Source organism: Pipra filicauda, unplaced genomic scaffold (genome assembly GCF_003945595.2).
Source record: "Pipra filicauda isolate LSUMZ 115617 unplaced genomic scaffold, ASM394559v2 scaffold88_size2543281_pilon, whole genome shotgun sequence".
Taxonomy (NCBI): Eukaryota; Metazoa; Chordata; class Aves; order Passeriformes; family Pipridae; genus Pipra; species Pipra filicauda.
Genome location: NW_024105075.1, coordinates 1,082,675 through 1,101,620, shown reverse-complemented (window position 1 = coordinate 1,101,620; position 18,946 = coordinate 1,082,675). Strand labels below are relative to the sequence as shown.

At 37.6% G+C, this 18,946-nt stretch overlaps 1 protein-coding gene across 13 annotated transcripts in view; it reads left to right on the top strand.

Annotated features, from left to right (window-relative positions):
- MPP6 (membrane palmitoylated protein 6) overlaps positions 1–17,452 on the top strand; it is a 59,597-nt gene extending 42,145 nt beyond the window's left edge. For all 13 annotated transcript variants that reach the window (XM_027738399.2, XM_027738404.2, XM_027738400.2 and 10 more), the window contains 7 exons: positions 926–1,057; positions 3,014–3,113; positions 3,664–3,732; positions 4,775–4,936; positions 7,490–7,692; positions 8,108–8,236; positions 10,560–17,452. In XM_027738399.2, the coding sequence (XP_027594200.1) occupies positions 926–1,057; positions 3,014–3,113; positions 3,664–3,732; positions 4,775–4,936; positions 7,490–7,692; positions 8,108–8,236; positions 10,560–10,736 (972 nt within the window). In that variant the 3' untranslated portion in view covers positions 10,737–17,452. The remainder of the gene's footprint in view (positions 1–925; positions 1,058–3,013; positions 3,114–3,663; positions 3,733–4,774; positions 4,937–7,489; positions 7,693–8,107; positions 8,237–10,559) is intronic.
- The last annotated feature ends 1,494 nt before the right edge of the window (positions 17,453–18,946 follow it).

The window sequence follows — 18,946 nt, the reverse complement described above, 5'->3', positions numbered from 1 at the left end:
TACATATAAAGCATGTTTCTTTGACATCGAGTGACCTCTGATGACCCAGCCACAATCACACTAACATGCAGTGAACTCTGCGGGTGTGTTTATAACATGTTTGGCGTCCAAGTAATCTGTTTCATGGAATTCAGAAACATACTGAATTCAACAGATTAGCTGGAACCCACTGATTTACATAGGAACTTCAGTGGTGGCTATTCCTTATCCTTTCGTTGTTGCTGCAGGCTGTCAGTTTCTCCATGGCAGAAGTAACTTGTTGCTCTAAATCAGTGCCTTTGAAACACCTTTTAAGATGCTCCTTCAGTGGGTCTTAATGCCCATGACTGTAACAGGCTGTGCTTACACTGAGTAGAGGCTGAGGGAATGATGTGCTGTGTTCGAGGCAGTGCTTCCTCTGCTCCCCAGCCTGATACAAAGAAAGTCAAAAGATGTTTCCAGTCGACTGATGCACCTTACTGTTTCTTCCCTTGCATCAAATTTGAATCTTAAGCAATCATGTATCTTATCTGTTTTAAAACATTGAGTTCATGGCAAAAATAATTCTTAAGATTCCACAAGCCTTGAATTCAGTGCTCACATTCTGAGAATTTTTCTATATTTTTAAGTAATTAAAAGTCAGAATACTAATTGTATATACTGAAATGCAAAAATGAGTGTTTTGTAATACATTGTCCAAACGGAGCAGTCGGTTTTTTTTATTTTTATCATGAAGCGTTTTCAGCCAAGGTTTGCACTGTTGATTATTCTGTCTCAGCTGGTATATGCCTTTTTTTCCCCTAGTTTGTATTTTACATGTCAAATGCAACTTTCATCATGTCAAGCTTTTTATGCTCTAGGTAAAGACATTACTTCAGTTTGACAGATAAATTAGTCAGAATGTATTTTATAATGTCTTAGCTTTGTTAATTTTTGCACATTTCAGGTTTTTGTGAAGTGTCATTTTGATTATAATCCATATAATGACAACCTCATTCCATGCAAAGAAGCAGGTTTGAAATTTTCTAAAGGAGAAATTCTTCAGATTGTAAACCGGGAAGATCCAAATTGGTGGCAGGTTGGTAAAAATATTAAAATAAATAAAATAAAAAACTGAAAAGCATCAGTAGTTGCCTTAATAATAAACTCTTTAAATTGTGATCTGCTTCTATTTAGCAATAGATACAAGAAAAAATATTTACACTGCAATTCAGTTTCAAGCTAATATCAAGATATTAACAGTTGAAACTAGAGGAAATTAAATGTTTTAAATTGTATATGTAAGGCTTATTTTGCTGTTAGGGCTACTTGTTTTGTTTTTTATCATAACCTGGATGTTCCAAAATCAGTTTAAGTGGAAAATTTCTAGCAAAAAGTCTTAGGTTGACTATGTTAATTGTGGTAAGCCTTCCCTGACAGCGACTGTGGAAGAAGTGAACCCCTTCCTGAGTGCTCAGAGTTGAGGAGAGAAGGAGGGAAATTAATCTTATGGATTTGAAGAAGGGTGAGAATAGCTATTTGGAGAAGCTGTATCTTTTATTTCTACAGTGGTGATCAGCGTCTGTGAGCTGTATCATGCATGTTCATAGTCCTAGTGTTTGTCACTGTTTCAAATATTAACAGTTCATCCTGCTTTAAGGTTGTATTTCTACATTCGATCCTTTAGTAGAAATGTAATCCAGTGCTTCTGCTATTTTGATTTTTTCCAAGACACTATACAGAGAATTGAACATCATGAGTGCCTTTGAAAGTGGGCCGAGTGAACCTTTAGGATTTTTTCAACTGAGGTACTCAGAATTAGAAGTGTCAAAGAGTTTAGCATTATTAATTTCCCTTGCTACCCCTACATTGTTCACCCTTTGCAAGGTAAAAAGCAGTAGACAGCCAGACATTACTTGAGAACAATATATACGACTTCTTTAAAAGCAGCAAAAATATTTGAGTATGCATAATCAACTGCTGAATTTTGTTGCTTGTCAGTGACAGAAAGAGAATAAAAAGCATGAGGGAAGGCAGAAAATTTATTACTGCCAACTTAATTAGTTTCAGAAGTTAGACACTCCAAAACTCTGGAGTAGTTTGACATTTAGCTACCATGCTGACTTCTGTATTGCTTTTCAAATTCTCCAGCTGTAACTTGTGGGAGTCCAAGAGAAATAAATCTTCAATACTTGATCAGTGGCAAAATTGAAATGTATTAAATCGCTATAGTGTATTGCTATGCAGATCATGCCGCTGGAAAAAAAAGTTACTTTTTCCTTGTGCTTTCTAGAAATGCCAGACTGTTAATGAAAACTTCATACTGTAAAAAATGAGTTAGTCATAGGTAAAAGCATACAAGTTGGAAAGCAAACATTTCCTATTAACAAATGAAAGATTTATGCAAGCGAAAGATGTATGGAGAATTATAACATTTCATAACTGTGTGTTTGTACGTGTTAAGCTTGCTGAGAATTGAGCGTGCCATGAAATTATTTTATAGAGAATCTTAGCCAAATTTTCATTACAAGGAATACTTGAGTTACTAAGATTTTAAATGTGTAGTTACTTAGTGAAAGGAGTTTGAAGGCACAGTTAGGCACGTGTTAATGGCATTCACTGTGAAATGACAGTTAATAAGCTGCACTGGAACCTGTTTGTAGCAGCCCAAAAGACAAAATAAGTGTACTGTGTACTAGAAAATCTTGTTTTGTCACTTGAGAGTTCCATATCTGGAGCTATAGAATTCCATTTTATATTTTCATGCTGAAGGTTTATGGCTATAGGAGCTTACTAACTTAATGAGAACCAGTAATGAAACTTGTATCTATTTTATTTAAGTTTCCAGAATTGTAATACTCAATGGCAAGACAGTGTTCCTGTAAAGGAGAATTTTAATATCCACATCTGAGTTTGAATTTCCAAATTTCAGTAGTAAATGTGTCAGTATTCACCACTGAGAAACTCTGGTGGTATGGAAGTCAAGTCAACACCATGTTGATGAGCTCAGTGCTTCTCACAAGTTATAATTTTTTTGTGTTATTTTTTCCCCCAGGCTAGTCATGTCAAAGAAGGAGGAAGTGCAGGTCTAATTCCCAGCCAGTTCCTGGAAGAGAAGAGAAAGGCCTTTGTTAGGAGGGACTGGGACAACTCAGGTGAGATTTAGTGAATTTCAGGAGTAGCTTTTGCTCTGGCTCCATTCGTTTTGCTTTCCCTGCCATCATAAATAATAAAAAACTGCTGTGTGAGATTACACAGAATATTGTGAAATGCTAAATATTATATTTTGACTTTGATTGAAGGACAAAGGCTAAAATCTCTGCTTAGTGTTCAGGGATGAACTGATTCAAACCTGAATCAGTTTTGCCATCTGCTGATGAAAACCTGAATGAGGTGGGACAGGCATAAGAATTAACTTTTCTTTTTTTAAATGATGGGATTTTTAGTATGCACTGAAAGTTACTTAACAAAACACGGATTTTCCTGCTGCTTTTTACAAAGCTTTGTAGGAAAATATTTTTTTCTTTGTGTTCAGTTCTTCCTATACCATTTGATGTGTATGTAAATAGATGTGATCTCCTGCCTTAGAACATACAAAATTCTAAAATAGTCCTTATATATTAAATTAATCTAAAATTTCATATATTTGTGTAAGTAAAACATATTTAACAAAAATTGCTAGTTCATATCATTTTTTATTTTTAGGGCCTTTTTGTGGAACAATAAGCAGCAAAAAAAAGAAAAAGATGATGTATCTCACTACAAGAAATGCAGGTATCTCTTAATATTACATATGAGTCAAAGTTGTCTAGATTTCTAAACTTGCAGAGTCTAATGTATCTAAAGATTTGCAGTAAAATATTTGATCATAAATTTCATAGATCAGATAGTTTTTATGGTTTAAAAGCAATAGTAACCAGTGAAGATATGGTTGTGCTGAGTGCATCATTTGGTAGGTGGAAGTCAGAGAAAAACTGGGTGTTAAAAGAGAAGAAAAGCAAAAGCTTTGTTTCCAGCAGGTTGAGGGGATGTGATCCTTCCCTTCTACTTGGCATCAGTGAGGCCACACCTGAAATGTGGCATCTGAGCACCTGAGCATCTCTCCAGTACAAGAGAGACATGAGCATACAAAGGTAGTGAAAGGACTGGAGATCTCTCCAGTGAGAAAAGGCTGAGAGAGCTGGAACTGTTCAGCCTGGCGAAGAGAAGGATCAGGGTGGGTCTCATCAATGTGTATAAATACCTGAAGGGAGGATGGAGCCGGGCTCTTTCAGAGTAGCTCAGTAACAGGCCAAGAGTCAACAAGCAACAACGCAGGAGGTTCCCTCTGAAAACACTGTTTCCACTGTGAGGGTGACCGAGCAATGGCACAGGTTGTCTAGAGAAGTTGTGGAGTGTTCCTCCTTGGAGATACTCAACAGTTGTCTGGATGTGGTCCTGGGCAACCATCTCCAGGTGGTCCTGCTTGGGCATTGTGGTTTGGCCAGATGGCCTCCCAAGGTACCTTCCAACCTCAACCATCCTGTGATTCTGTAAAAACTCCTTAATTGTTAATCACAGTTTTTCCCCTCTGATCAAACTCCAGTTTTCTCTTTGGAAGTAAACGTGAGAATCTGACCTTGATGCTGTACATGGAGGGATAGCTATCTCACTCCCAAACCAATTTAAAGCAAAAAAGCTCATATTAGACTTACTGCCCTTTGAGTACTATTTATATTCACATGGGGTCTTTTGAAATATAGCAGGACTGCTTAGTTGTTTTTTTTCTTACAGCACTGACTGTGTATTAAACATTTTTGTACATCTCTCAATCTAGAATTTGATCGCCATGAAATCCAGATCTATGAGGAAGTGGCCAAAATGCCTCCTTTTCAAAGGAAAACACTAGTCTTGATTGGGGCCCAAGGAGTGGGGCGAAGAAGTTTGAAGAACAGGTTCATAGTACTGAATCCTACTAGGTTTGGAACTACAGTGCCATGTAAGTTGTCAGCATTCCTATCATCATATCATACTTTAAGTCTCTGATTATCTGGAAAATACCTGATGTTTATCCCAATGATTCAGTGTAGGATTACTTTTGTCAGAGTATAAAAATTATATAGAGTGGGAAAATGAAAGACACTTCCTCTTTTCAGACCATTGAACTAACATATGATGACTGTGAAAATATTTGTAACTAGCAGTTAAATGTTACTGATGCTGCAGAAAGCCAGTTTTTGTCTGTGCAGTATTTCAGTCTGTGGGTTTCTTCAGTGTCAGTCACCATCCCTTCCTGGGGAGATTCTAGAAGTTTCTAGTAGCCTTCTGTAAGGAACAGCCAGTGGAGTTTCTCAGGTCTGCCTTTTAGTTTTCCACCTGTGTAAGCATCCTAGTCATTATGAATTGTTGCTTTAGTATTAGAAATGTAGGGAATAGCAAGAAACGTCCAGTAAAACTGAAGTGTTTGTACTCTCCAAGATTTGTATAACAAGCTGATGTTTTTATATATCTAGCTTGAAGTCCACGGTCCTTCATTTTTTCTCTCTATCAGCTGCAGAAAAAAATGCTCCTCCGTTACTGAAGTATTGTTTCCTTGCCTACCTTTCAGATACTTTGCTCATTCTCAAGACCTTTATGTTTTTTAACTGCTCCCTCCTGTTTGACTGCTGACCAGAGAAGTCCACCCTAGCTACATTATTATTCTCTGCCATATGCTTTTCAGAATTCCAAAACCAGTCTGTTCCCTTCTGTTTTCAGTGGGAAGAAGTAGATCTGATGATAACAGGGGAGGAGGGACAGGTCTGAAAGATGAATTGTGCAACATGAGAGAACCAGTCTCTCTCGTTTTCTGAATCTCTAACACCAAAACTAGCCAGGGTGTTTAGAATTGGTATATAGGACTGATAATAAGGTTGACTTCTCAGTGTTACTTTTCTAAGGAAATCTTGCCCTGGGAACCTCATTATTTTATATTGGCAAAATAGTAATAGACTTTTTATTGCTTCTAAAATTCTTATTCTATTTTAAAAAAGCCCTCAGAATTAATTGTTTCTCTAAAATGCTATATAAATGCTTAAATATATATGTAACAGTGTTAAAATACTTGGGGTTCTTGAACACACATCAAACACATAAAAATTAACTTTTCCCAATCTTGGCAGTCTAATCATGCACATGCAGTACCTAGTTTATTATATGTAGATTCTCCTCTCTGCTTTAGATTTTAACTGGGATAATCAGTAATCAGTAATTTTAGTTGGTCTCAGTTTCTTTATTAGAAGAAAATTCTCCAAGTTATTCACAAACTAGTATATGTGGGATTTTTTAGGGGTTGGTAAATGGCTGAAATGGATCCACAGTGCTATGGAGACAACCATGTTCTTGGTGCTGAGCTCTAATCCAGCACATGCTGCTGTGGTTTCTCTTCAACAGAGGTACCTGGACTGTTAACTCGTCTTCTGGCTGTAAACTGTTAAATCCCATTCTCTAAAATTTATTTCAAACTGATATGATAATATTTTTTTTTGTATTGTATTAACCATTATAATGTTAATGTTTCTATAGAATTATGGCTAAAACCAGATGTTCTAGTACTACTGTTTATCATTAATAGCTTCAGAAGATCATTTTCCCTGAGACTTGAGTTTTCTATCATATTGAAGTTGATAGGAATTACTGGAAGGGAGAGACTGCTTTCCACTTGTATCACCAAGTTGCACCAAGTGCTGATAAAAGTATTACCAAAGGAATCCATTCACTGTTACATTTAATATGTTCAAGAGTTCAAATCTGATTAAATACAAGTAGTGGGTAGTTAATATGGTGATAGGATTGCAAAGTCAATAATAATTCAATAGGGTATTTTATTTTGTTTTTACTTTCTTGCTTAAATAATGTCTGTACTGCACAGTTTAGTCAATACCCAAGAGACTTGATAATGCTTTACTTGAATATTGGCTTTAATCTTTCTGCAGGGAATTTACCTTATTTTAAAGGGTAAGTTGTCCTGGAAAGCAGCATCGGTTGGCCTCCTCTAAGATTCTGCAACAGTGACTGGGCTGCTTCTGACATTTAAGTAACTTTCTTTATAGCTAGCTTAGGTAATTCTATCCTGAATAGCAAGGGCAAATACAGCGAGCAAAGGTTTGGGAGTGGGATGAGGCAGATCTTGTTGTGTGTTCAGTTATTTTCAGAAGTACATTTGGCATTTGAGAGTTAAATTTCCATTTGATTTCCAAGTCACTTAAATAATTATTTAACTAAAAATACGACATGAATGAGTATTGTATATTGTGTGAAGGAGTAATTCAAAGGAAATAGGCAAATGAGTAAGAAACATAGAGGAAAGAATAGAAATAAAGGGAACAGGAGGGGCTGTGTTCAGTTTTAAAACTTAACACTAGAATAATGAATTAATCTGTACATGGAACAATTACAATTGTATATTAATGTATATTATATTCTCCCTAACTTAATAGGCAGACCAGTCTCATATTTTTATTCCAAATATAAAAAGAAAACATTCAATTTATATTTTAAATTTTTTGTTTAGTTACTTCACGAAAGCCAAGGGATGATGAAAAAGATGGGCAAGCGTACAGATTTGTGTCACGAGCTGAAATGGAGATGGATATTAAAGCGGGAAGATATTTAGAGCATGGAGAATATGAAGGAAATCTTTATGGCACCAAAATTGATTCCATCCTTGAAGTTGTTCAGACAGGAAGGACCTGCATCTTGGATGTAAATCCACAGGTATGTCATTTATAATGTTCCACTACAAATGGAGGAGTATAATGTTGAAGAGGTGAAGAGGTATGCGTTAAAATTTGAAGGCTTCTTATCTGGTTTCAAGATTACAATATCAACTGGATTCATGCCTTTGTGCCACCTCACTGGAATGCGTTAGAGAAAGATGGAAAAAACCCAACCTAGATTCTGCATGAAAAAGGAGACTTGCAGAGTAGTAAATAATCTTTTTAGCCAAGGAAGGAAGGATGTCAAGCATTTCAAAAAACTGTGTAGGAGTTTCTAAAATAGAAATAAGAATGTTTGCTTATGTGTTCCTGTCCATTGTAACAGATTAGTTTTGCAGTGCCCCTTAAGTAAAGGGGATATGTGGTGAGTCATTCTCAAACTTTGGGGTTTTTTTCTTTTTCTTTGCTTCTAGGCCCTGAAAATACTGAGGACTTCAGAATTCATGCCCTATGTAGTGTTTATTGCTGCTCCAGAGTTGGAGACTTTGCGGGCTATGCACAAGGCTGTGGTAGATGCTGGAATTACAACCAAACTTCTCACTGTAAGCAGATTATTTCTTATTTATTTGCTTTTGCTTTGAACAGGTTATTCTTAGATTTTTTAAAAAATTTTTACTTTTATTTTAGGTTGAATTTGTTCTGAAATTAATGTCTATAAGAAAAATTAGGCAAGACTTTTGCTGATTACTTAGTAAAAGTTAATCAAATACTACATATAAGGAAGATTGCTTCTTTCTTAAAAATAGACCTCTTTCAGGGAAGTGTCGATTACAAAAATTATTTGTAATGTGTTCTTTGGAAAGTGTCACCTTTGATTATTTGGTTGATATTTCATGGTGGGAATTGTTCTTTTATGCAAATGTCTTTCCTTCACTTTCCGTATCTCTCCCCCAAAAATCTTTGTTCAGTTTTGTCTTATAATACACATGTGCCTTAAAAATGGAATCTGTCATCCCTGGGAAAGATATTGCAGCTTTTGTAAACTAAGCCAAACAAACAACAAAAAACCTCAACCATCCAAACAAAGAAACCCCCAATAAAAACAACTAAGAATGCAGGTAGTCCTTGTTTCAACTGCTGCAGCAGCACGTGCTGCACTGAGAAATGGCTGAGAGCTGCCAGAGTAGGAAATGTTGAACAGCTTCTCTTCCCCTGAAGTTCCTTGGATTTGTCATATAAAGCAAAGTGGCCCATTTTATTAATTAGATCTTCCCTGCCTTTCTGAGACACGGTGTGTAGCAGAGGGAAATGAGACATGCTTCCTCAGGCACAGCAAATTATAAATATTCTGTGTGGGCATGAACTTCCCAGCTGCAGGAGCAAAGGGAAAAAGCCAGATTGAGCAGTTAAGAAAACTACCCTCTATGTTCAGCAGGGCCACTTCCCCATCGGAGAAAAGCCGAGGTTTGCTGACAACTCACAAAGATAGTGCTGCAGCTTAGTAGCAATGTCTTGAAAAATGCTGACAAGGCATTCAAAGCAGTAAAATGGGGGGTGGGTTAGTATTCCACTAAATGAATGTGTGATTTTTAGTTATGGATTCCGGTTATCTTATATTGTATTCTAGTATCTCCGTGGATGCTCAGCCTTTCCTTCTCCCTGCCCCAAATGTCCCCTGAATTTTGTGGTGCATATACAAGAAGCCAGTGTTAAAAACTGTCCAGACAAGTATAAAAATGATTTCCTGCACTTTCTAATATTTGATTCCCTAAGGGACATCCTTGCCTCTCTATTACTTCTCCTTATGAATAATAAAGAGCATAGTTATATTTCAAATATGCATTTTTGTGTCTTTACGGATTCTGAATTGTATCTGTGCACGTGTATACAGTATGATTTCCTATTTCATATTCTTGTGCTTCCTCAACAAATGAAAAACAAATGTAATTTTAAGTATGATATTCTGCTTGTTAGTGGGTCTGTCTGTATTATTTCTAGCATTCTAAGCCATTCCATTACAAAAATTTTGGCTCTTGTAGTCATACATTTACTTGTCTCCTTCATTTACTGTGAAGGAAAGGCTATTCACAAACTTACTTCTTCATTTTGGCTTTTGTATTGACAACTGTGTCAGGACTTGAAAATATGAAAGTAAATATTGTAAAGGGGGACAAATCTCATAATTGCTTACAAAAAAAATTCTATGGTGCAAAAGAGGAGAGGAATTTGCTAAGAATGTAGGACTAATGAAACACAAAAATGTACTCAGAGGTACCTTCATGAAGCTTCATAATGTAGGAATATAAATTTCTTGCATATTTTGTAGCTCATGTCAGAACTACAATAATGCAGCAGTAGTTCACAAACCAGTGTCTGGTGAGCAGGGCTGAAACGCTGCCTCTAAAGGCCATATAGTATTCTAGAGCTTTATTCTGATAGAAATGTATCTTTCATTGGGTTTTGTTTCATACTGATTTAAATCTTGGATTTTTGGTGCTTTCTGTGGAAGTAAAAGGGGCACAAATATATTTACAAAACTGATTCACTCAGTCATTCCTAAAAATTTTATTCTGGTTGGATCATCAGTTGCGCGTACAAAAGGATTAACTACCTGTTGTGCACACCAGCCCAAGTTCATGTGATTCTAATGATTCAAAATTGCAAGACTGGCAAACATTTTCTTACCATATTTAACATTATTGGCACAGCTTGTAACTTTTTCAGCCCTTTTAATGTATTTTAACTAAAGTTCTGCATGGATTTACTATAAATGAAAACTTTTCTTATTTTTAAATATATTCAGTATATAGCTTTGTAATATGTACTGAAGGGATATTCTTCTGTGTTTATAAGGATTTGCCAAGTCTTATCATCAAATCTTTAGTAAGATTTAGATTTAGTAATCCTTCAAAATCTCTTCCACAGGACACTGATCTGAAGAAAACAGTAGATGAAAGCGCCCGGATCCAGAGAGCGTACAACCACTACTTCGACCTGACCATTGTCAATGACAACCTGGACAAAGCCTTCGAGAAGCTGCAGACTGCCATTGAGAGACTGAGGCTGGAGCCACAGTGGGTCCCCATCAGCTGGGTGTATTGAGATGTCTCGAGAGGAGCTTAAGTAACAAATAAAATCAACAGCAGCAAATGTGACATGTAGATACCGATGATAACCTACAGCACCTGTGCATTTTTACTCTGTGTATATTCAAAAGTACACTGTTCTGAATTTTTATAAAAATGTTGAAGAGAAAGTGTACTTAAATATGTAATTTATTTTAATTTTTCTAACTTTTTACAGATAACCTTTCTATTCATATCACATAAAGGAAATGCGTTTAAGCATTTTTCTATGTTTTGATTTAGTACCTTTGCCTTTTTCATCTAAGAAACTTTCAGTCATTCACTTCAACATTTACATCTTGGTCTTACATTTTCACTGTGATTAAAAAAAGGATACTTGAAACAATTTTTGTAAAATTTGTTAATGTCAGTGTTTAACTGATCAAAAGTGTATCACTCTTATTAGGAAAGAACACTAATTTCTTTGTCTTTTTTTTTAAATTCCTTAAAAAATCAAAATTTCATGGGAGCAGAATTATAAATATTACAAGCAGCAACAAACAACTCCATTGCTCCAGCTTCTTTTGGCTTAATGTGGGTGCATTCCTGATGTTTCACAAGTTCTTGATATCTCTTGATTTAGGTAACTTTTATGTAGGTTCCCTTATATCTGTCTCCTAAGTTAACATAGAGCAATACCTTGCAAGCTGCTTATTAAGCTTTCTTGGGAGCCAACCTGTTTGTTAGCCCATTAGAGTTGAAGTACTGATATTAGAAAGTCATATGCCAGGTAATTCAGTGCAATTTGAATAAAGGTGAAGTAGCTTGAGAGAGAACCTGATAATGTGGAGCCTTGTAAGTGACACTTAATGTTTAGGACTATTTATTCACACTTGTGAAAACAGACTGCTTTAAGAAAAAAAAAAGGCATTTTCTTTTCTTAGAACATTGTTCTATATTTGTATAGTGATCTGTGGCTTCATTTCCTGTGATGTCTGGCTGGGTTCTAAATTATCTTTTAAATATTTGTGTGTGATCAACTGCTGTATTTTATGAGTGTTGCGTAATGGCATTACTGTGCTTTTTCTCACATTGTTTTTAATTGCATTTTTCATTAGATAGCTTGTGAATTGGAAGCTTACTACTAAAAAGCAATGTTGTTTATACCTTTTTTGTTTTACAATGTATTTTCTTTTGTTTAGTGACAGTTCTCCCCTCAAGTAGGCTCATTGATATAATTTGTATTAGGTTCAAGTTCATCGATCAAAACTTAGGCTGATGTAAATTTCTGCTTAATGAGAACAGAACAAAAAGACAGCTTGTTGCTCAGACGAGCTCTTTTTGTGACCATGTTTTATATTATAGTGTCAGCTGTTGTATATAGTCAGATTCACCATTGTGTACTGGGTTAGGTGTCTAAACTGAAGTCATCTGTTTAATTTCTCTTCCATCTGGTGACAGGCACCTGGCTTCTGGATTCTTTCTCAACACCAAAGTGTGACATGGAATGCTATCAAAAGGCAGCTTCCTCAGAACTATTTCTGGAGGAAGACAGGCTTAGACACTGAAAAACAGTATTGCTTCCTGGGGCTCTCAAAAGACTTTTATGTGCACAAGGAAAAGAAAAAATGGAGTTGATGCACTACAGGAAAAGTGTGTTAAAAAAAATCCCTCAAAACACCCGTATACTACAAATGATTTTTACAAAGCCTATGAAGTTGGTTGTTGTGGGGAAAAAGGGGCAGAGGGGACTTTAAATCGCAGTGTATGTGGAAAATGTCAGTCAAACTTGTGTATAGCACAGGAAATCTTTGTGGCTCTTAATACTGAGATTTCAGTCTTTTAGAGGGAATCTGAAATTCTCTAAGGAAAATTTGTACCACTACTTTGTTTTACTGCTATACTTTTCAGGATGTGTTTTCTCTGATTTTGTTTAAGTTTGGCAGAGCTTTTAAATGTGGCACCAGCATGGGACTCTTAGTTTCCTTTCCCAGGAAACATGTTCTGTGATCCTATCACTCAGAGGCTGCTTTGAGAAATGGATCAAGTTTTGTATGTAGCAGTAAATGATAGCAGGGCCGTTGCTTGGCTATTTTAATGATTTGCTTTTGGCACTCTATGCTGAACATGACTGAAATGTGTTTGTGTATTGTGTCATAGGAGACCTCCATATGCTGTAAATAAGATGTGCTGTCTGGACAGATATGATGCCTTTTCATTATGAGTTAGAAAAATACTCTTATTTATGATGCCAAAAATGGGCTGAGTTCACTCTTCCCTAATGAATGGAATGAGAAGATTCTTTAGTTTACACACCGTAGTTTATATTGCAAACATCACTTATTTTTATCTTTTTTTTTTCTGTAAGTTTACTTAACCAAATGAGACACATGAAACATGGACACCAAGGTTTAGTCAGGATAAGCTCTCTGCTCCTTCTGCTTCCATCTCAGAGAGAACACTGTCGAAAGAGTCTCCTAGTTAGCAATCTCCAAAATATCCACATATTTGCTGAAGCCTAAAGCTTTAGCATTTGCTACAGGTTCGCACTGTGTGTTTAAATCAGGCAGTGAGCACAGTGCAGCCTGGTGGCTGAGCATTGGGTGGTGGTAGTGTAGATGCCAATGAGCAGTACAATTCTTAAGCAATAAGAGAAGATGGCTTGCTTAGGTTGCAGGCAATGATTGTATGGAAGTGTCTGCAGGTTTTATCTGGATGTCCACATGCCAGGTTGTAAGGGGGAAAACAACCCAAACACCACACTCCTTGCATCTTTTAAATCTTGAGGGTTCATACTGGCGTGTTTAATGTTGAGAGAGGGAGAAAGGTTGGCTTGTTTTTTTGCAGTGGTGGGTCTTGGTTTTGTTTTTTAGCAAAAACAGATTTTCATCAGATATTCTGCTTAGTTTGTCACTACCTGGTAGGATGACTAGCATGAGAATGACAGTTACTTTTTTTAAAAAAAGCATTCTTGGGGGTTCTTACAGTGCTGGTGCCATTTCAGTGACATCCACGCAGTGATAGTCCCTACCTGCCAGGGTGTGCTGGATCAGCTGTTACACAGGGACCTGTATATTGTGCAATTAGGGGAGAAAGTCACCATGAAAGGCTGATTTTGAGCAAGTGAAAACATTTCATAGAACAGCTGTTTGAAGTATTTCAGAGGAGTTAAAATAACTGGGATTTCATGTATCTCATTCTGTACTAAACATTAATTTTCCAGATACTAACAGGAAAACTTTTTACATTGACTGTTAATGATTACAATAGGTGTGTCTGAGCGAGGTGAAGATGCTGCTAAATGTTTAAGATATGTGGTATGTATCACAAGATAAATATTTAAGTAGTTTAGAAAAGTAAATTATCAAGTAGTTGTCTGTGTATATGTATGTATGTGGATGGTAAAACAAAAAATGCTCATGTTGGTTATCACATTACTAAGCTACCATGACTTAATCCAGAAATGTACCTGCATGTGAGACTTCAGAACTGGTACACTTCTCTACCTGGTTTATTGTGTTTACTAATGTATATTTTTCTAAATATACAGATATTTCAATCTAAAAAATTCTATATTTATCTGTAATTTCTATCTGTTTTGGACAGTGCATGAGGTGCTGTAAAATTCTGTACATATAGAGACTTATAGAAGAAACACTGTCGTTGCCCTGTGAATGAAAAGTTATACATAGAAGTACAGTCAGTATGCCAAGACCTGTAAGTTATTTCCCTGAATTCACCAAAAATTCCCTTAAGCGTGCACCAATCTCAACTTTCATGTAAATACCCTGGTGCATGTGTACCCAGGTGATTACCTTGCTGTCTCTAAATGTTACTAGCAGGTCTATTTTAGGTTCTGCATCATGTGACAAGATGCAGTTCAAGTTTAGTGGGATAATTATAATGGAAAGTGGGATAGTTATAATGGAATATTATAAAAGTCTTTTAAAATGTTCTGCAAATATACAGTGAAGGTAAAATTGGAGCACAATCACAGACCTTTGTAGGCAAAGAAAATTGAATTTATTACCAACGCAGTATCTGTAACCTGTGCCGTGTTCTCAGATCAGGGCAGCTCTGTGTACTTAGTCATACAAAAGCTTTGTGAAGCAGGATGGTGGATCAGCTCATCACTTTTGAATTTGTGTTTATATAAACTGTCACATCTTGGATAGGCTCAAAATGTGACATTTATTTCCCCATCCTCTGTACTCACTGCATCTTCTAAAATCACACCTAAGTGACTTGCTGTACAAATTGCCTGCAGCTCAGTGCTCAGAAGTCATCTGGGTTTGGTTTTGTTTTGAAAAGGGTGATTCAGCTGAGAAAAAGGAAAACTTTTTTTCTCTTTGAAACACAGAAAATCCTTGGCTGGGTACCCCCTTGAGCCCAGCTGGCCTATCTGGTATGCTTAAGGACCAGTGGAGGACGATCAAGCAGAGCAGTCCACAAATAAGGAACTATGGGTTCTTACCTGTCCTTATGCATGAGCTGATATTGTGTACATAAATTCAAACTTCTTTCACCTATTCCTTGGTTTCCCATCCAGGCTTCCTCTAGCTTACTGCTCCGTTCAGACTGAACCTTGAGGCAGATGCTGTTCCTCGCTCGCTGTGCCTCTAAATGCAGCTCTAAAACAAATACAGCTGGAGCTCTGTCACATCTGTCACGCAAATCTGTACAGACTGTTTCTTTCATGCAGGGTTTCTTTCCTGCCTCACCCATATTCCGAAGGGTTCAACTACCACATTGTTATTGCCAAACTTCATGATACTACTTTTGCAAAAGTGGTGAGATCACTTTATTGATGTCTACATAGCGGTTACTGGATACAAAGACTTGTAGTCTGCTAGGCCTCTTGCCTTAAGTACCCCTCAGCTCCCAGCTGCCCCCCGGAACCTCTCCTGGGCCATTGAAAGGGTTTCTGTACTTAGATGTACTTTAATTTGCTTTCTCTGGTGGACTGTCATGACTGACGGTGCTGAAGTCCTGGCCCCCTGTTCTTTTTTTCCGGCTTTATTTTTTTTAGCCTCTCCTTCTCAGTTTTCAGGTATGTTTAACAGGCTTTCTGATGGAAAGTGTCTGGGATTCTCCACTCATGTCTTGTAGGGGAAATAATAGTCAATATAAACATTGGTATTTAGGACTAGTGTAACTTACTGGTTTTAGGCCCAAGAGAAACACTTAAAAATAGAGTAAAAAATGCTTGTAAAATAACCAGTTCGGGTTATTTTACAGGCAGTGTTGGCTTCCAAACATATTAAAAGTGTGCTCATGTTCACACACATACATGTAAAACTTAGGGGTAAATACTGCAAGTAATTCAGGCAGTATCTGCTAATTTACCTGAATTCTCCATGGTGGGATGCTATTCCACAAATGGTCCCATTTTCAACTGCTGAACTCTTGAGTTCATTTGCTGGTATTGCAGCTGAGATTTACCTGTACAGGCTTAAAAACAAACCCCAGTTTGGTGAAGGCTGTTAAGCAATTTCACCTACAAAAAGAATTTATTCAGCAGGGGTTCAGCAATATTTATATTTTATGGAATAAATTACACTTGAAGTAAATTAATTTTGTTCTCAGTATTTGGAACCATTTCTTACTTTCATTGGGTATGGAGTTCCTTTTGCTATTAGGGCAGTCATTGGACAACATAGTTGAAAGTAGTCCTGGAAACACTTTTTCCCATTTAGCCTTCTCCCTTTTACAGCAGCAGCTCCATGCCAATGCTTCTCCGTGCAACTTTGGCTGTCCTCATGGCTCAGCCAAGTATTATTCCACAAGGAGCCAGCATTTACCTAAAACACAGCAGAGCCTCTTCCAAAACCCCAATAACTTCTCCGTTATTTGACCTCTCACGATACATAGTGTAGTGCAAAATGAATGGCACTGCTTTGTACAGTTCCAGGCTGGCAGCCAAATTGTTGGCTGCAAAGAAAAACTTGACTGATTTTTGTTTGGTTGGTTTAGGTCTTGTACACAATTATATATGGAGATAACTGTTGAAATACATTTTTCCCCCTATGAAAATGCATGTTGAGCATTCCTTCCCTGCCCCTGGTCCCCCATCATATATTGCCCGTGTGTAACAATTGTGCACTGTGGTATAAGGAGGGGAACCACCTCTGTGGATTTTAAAATACAAGAAAGTTTGCCTCTCTCCCACCCTACACTGGGCTAAGAACTGTAGAATCTTGGTTAAGTGTTTGGGTTTAAATGTCTGTTAGAACTCTGTCACTTTGTGTTTCCTTACCTTGCTTCTTCTCACAACTGGTTTTGCCAGTTGGAAGCTCTTGTGGTTTTTGTTTGTTTGTTTTCATTTCTACAGCATATTAAATTAAACTGGATTTGACATTTGTAAAATTTTCAAAACTGCTCTCCTGTAAAAAAATTAGTTTCTTTAGCTGAAAACTTCCTACAAAAAAAAAAGTTAACTATTAGCTAGACTTTTAATGTAAACCTGAAAATTATTTAGTACCTAATTGTTTGAATACTGTACTGTAGAGCAGGCCTAGGATATGGGACTTCTTAGCATTGTGACTTCATACTGATAAAGTCAGCTACCATGTGGGATGTTTTTAAATTGTGACTTGTTTTCTAAGACCCCCCCTCCTTGTCTTTTTCACAGCTAATATTTTCACAATAAACACAGCCAAACATAAAAATATTAATGTACAAATGATGAAATTCTGTTAATTCCCAACAAAATATTTTTGTATATAATAAAGATTTAATATTGAAAAAATGTAATTGGCTTTTTTCCTGATTGTTTTTGGTCATACTCTTGAATTCTAGCCACGTAAGGTATCAAGGAGCAGTCAGTGCACCTCTGCCTTTTTATCTTCAGATCTCAAGTGCTCCACGTTCAGAAAAGCAGCTTTTCAGTTGGTCTTATTTAGCTCCATGTTCATGCATGTGCCAAATCCCCGTTCCATGTGCAGGAAGACCTCAGGGCCTCTTCGGCCACCCTGTGAACGTCACCATTGCTGAAGCTGGGTGCCCTGTTTTCTGAGCACTGCAGCACTGAGGGAGTCACTCTCTGGGGCCTGCACTGTAATTAGCCAGTGTACAGAAGCCCGGGGGACTCGGGACTGAGCAGCTTGAAGGAGGAAAGTGCTGGTTCCTGGCAGCACGGCAGAGCCTGCTGGCCTCTGGAGATAGCACACGCTTTTTGAAAAGAGGCTGCTGACCTCCTTCCAGATTGCAAAGGTATGGATTCTTCCCCCTTCCTCCTGGGGAATGCAAAGGGAAGCGGTGTTTTCAGGAGTAAGGCAGGATGTGGAATCAAATCTTTTATGAGACAAACTTCAGCCTTCTCTAAAGCACCCTCCCCTCCAGCTCTTTCACCAACTCCTTTCCTAGGGAAGACCACATCTAAGCATTTTCTGTATGAGGTCAGCCTGTCACAAGGAATTGCTGGTTTGTCCAAGAGATAGTAGATGCTCATCCAGCTCTTCTGAGGTGGACTGTGAATTAATTTGGGCCAGTGCAGCTTCAGCTGGGTCCCTGAAGAGGGTATGCTCTTAGCTTAGGGAAGGGCAAGAGAGGAGTTATTTGAGAGACAGGCTGCTTCTCTTGCTCCCTTGGATCTTCTTATTTCCAGTTTGACCTAATTTTAAAATTCACGTGAGTAACAATCCTGCATTCAAGAACATGGAAGAAGGAACCGGAGAGAAAATGGTGATCATACAACCTGCCTTAGTGTTTCTTTTTTTGCCCAGTTGTGCTGCTCACCCAGTTCTAAAAAGGCCATTCTACCCTACCTGCTGTTCTAGAGGTGCTTCTGTGGTCACAGGAGTGCTGCCAAATGGAGGAAAGCTGGGAAACCCTTCCACAAAGAGCACCTAATGGGACAAAGCCAAGGCTGAAGTGCAGCCAATGACTTCTGCAGATGCACTGATCAATCCTAAAAGCACAGCAGCAGATGAGGTGAGGACCCAAGAGACCCAAGCAACCCTCATGACGGGCAGGAAGCCTGGGCTGCCTGGGACACACTCCCGTTGGCCAAGTGTCTGTCCTGTTGCCTGAGTCCGAGGCTGCCCATTCAGTGGGTTGAGCTGAGGCAAAAGCCTAATTGTATCTGAAGCCAAAACAGCAGGAAACAAACAAAACCTTTTCTTTTAAATTATGTCTCCATAGAACATCCAGCCTCTGGGGGGTCTTCCACCTCTTTAAACAAGTTCCCTCTTCTACATCTGTGATACAAAATCACATCCTGAAAGCAGTTACACAATATAGTGCACA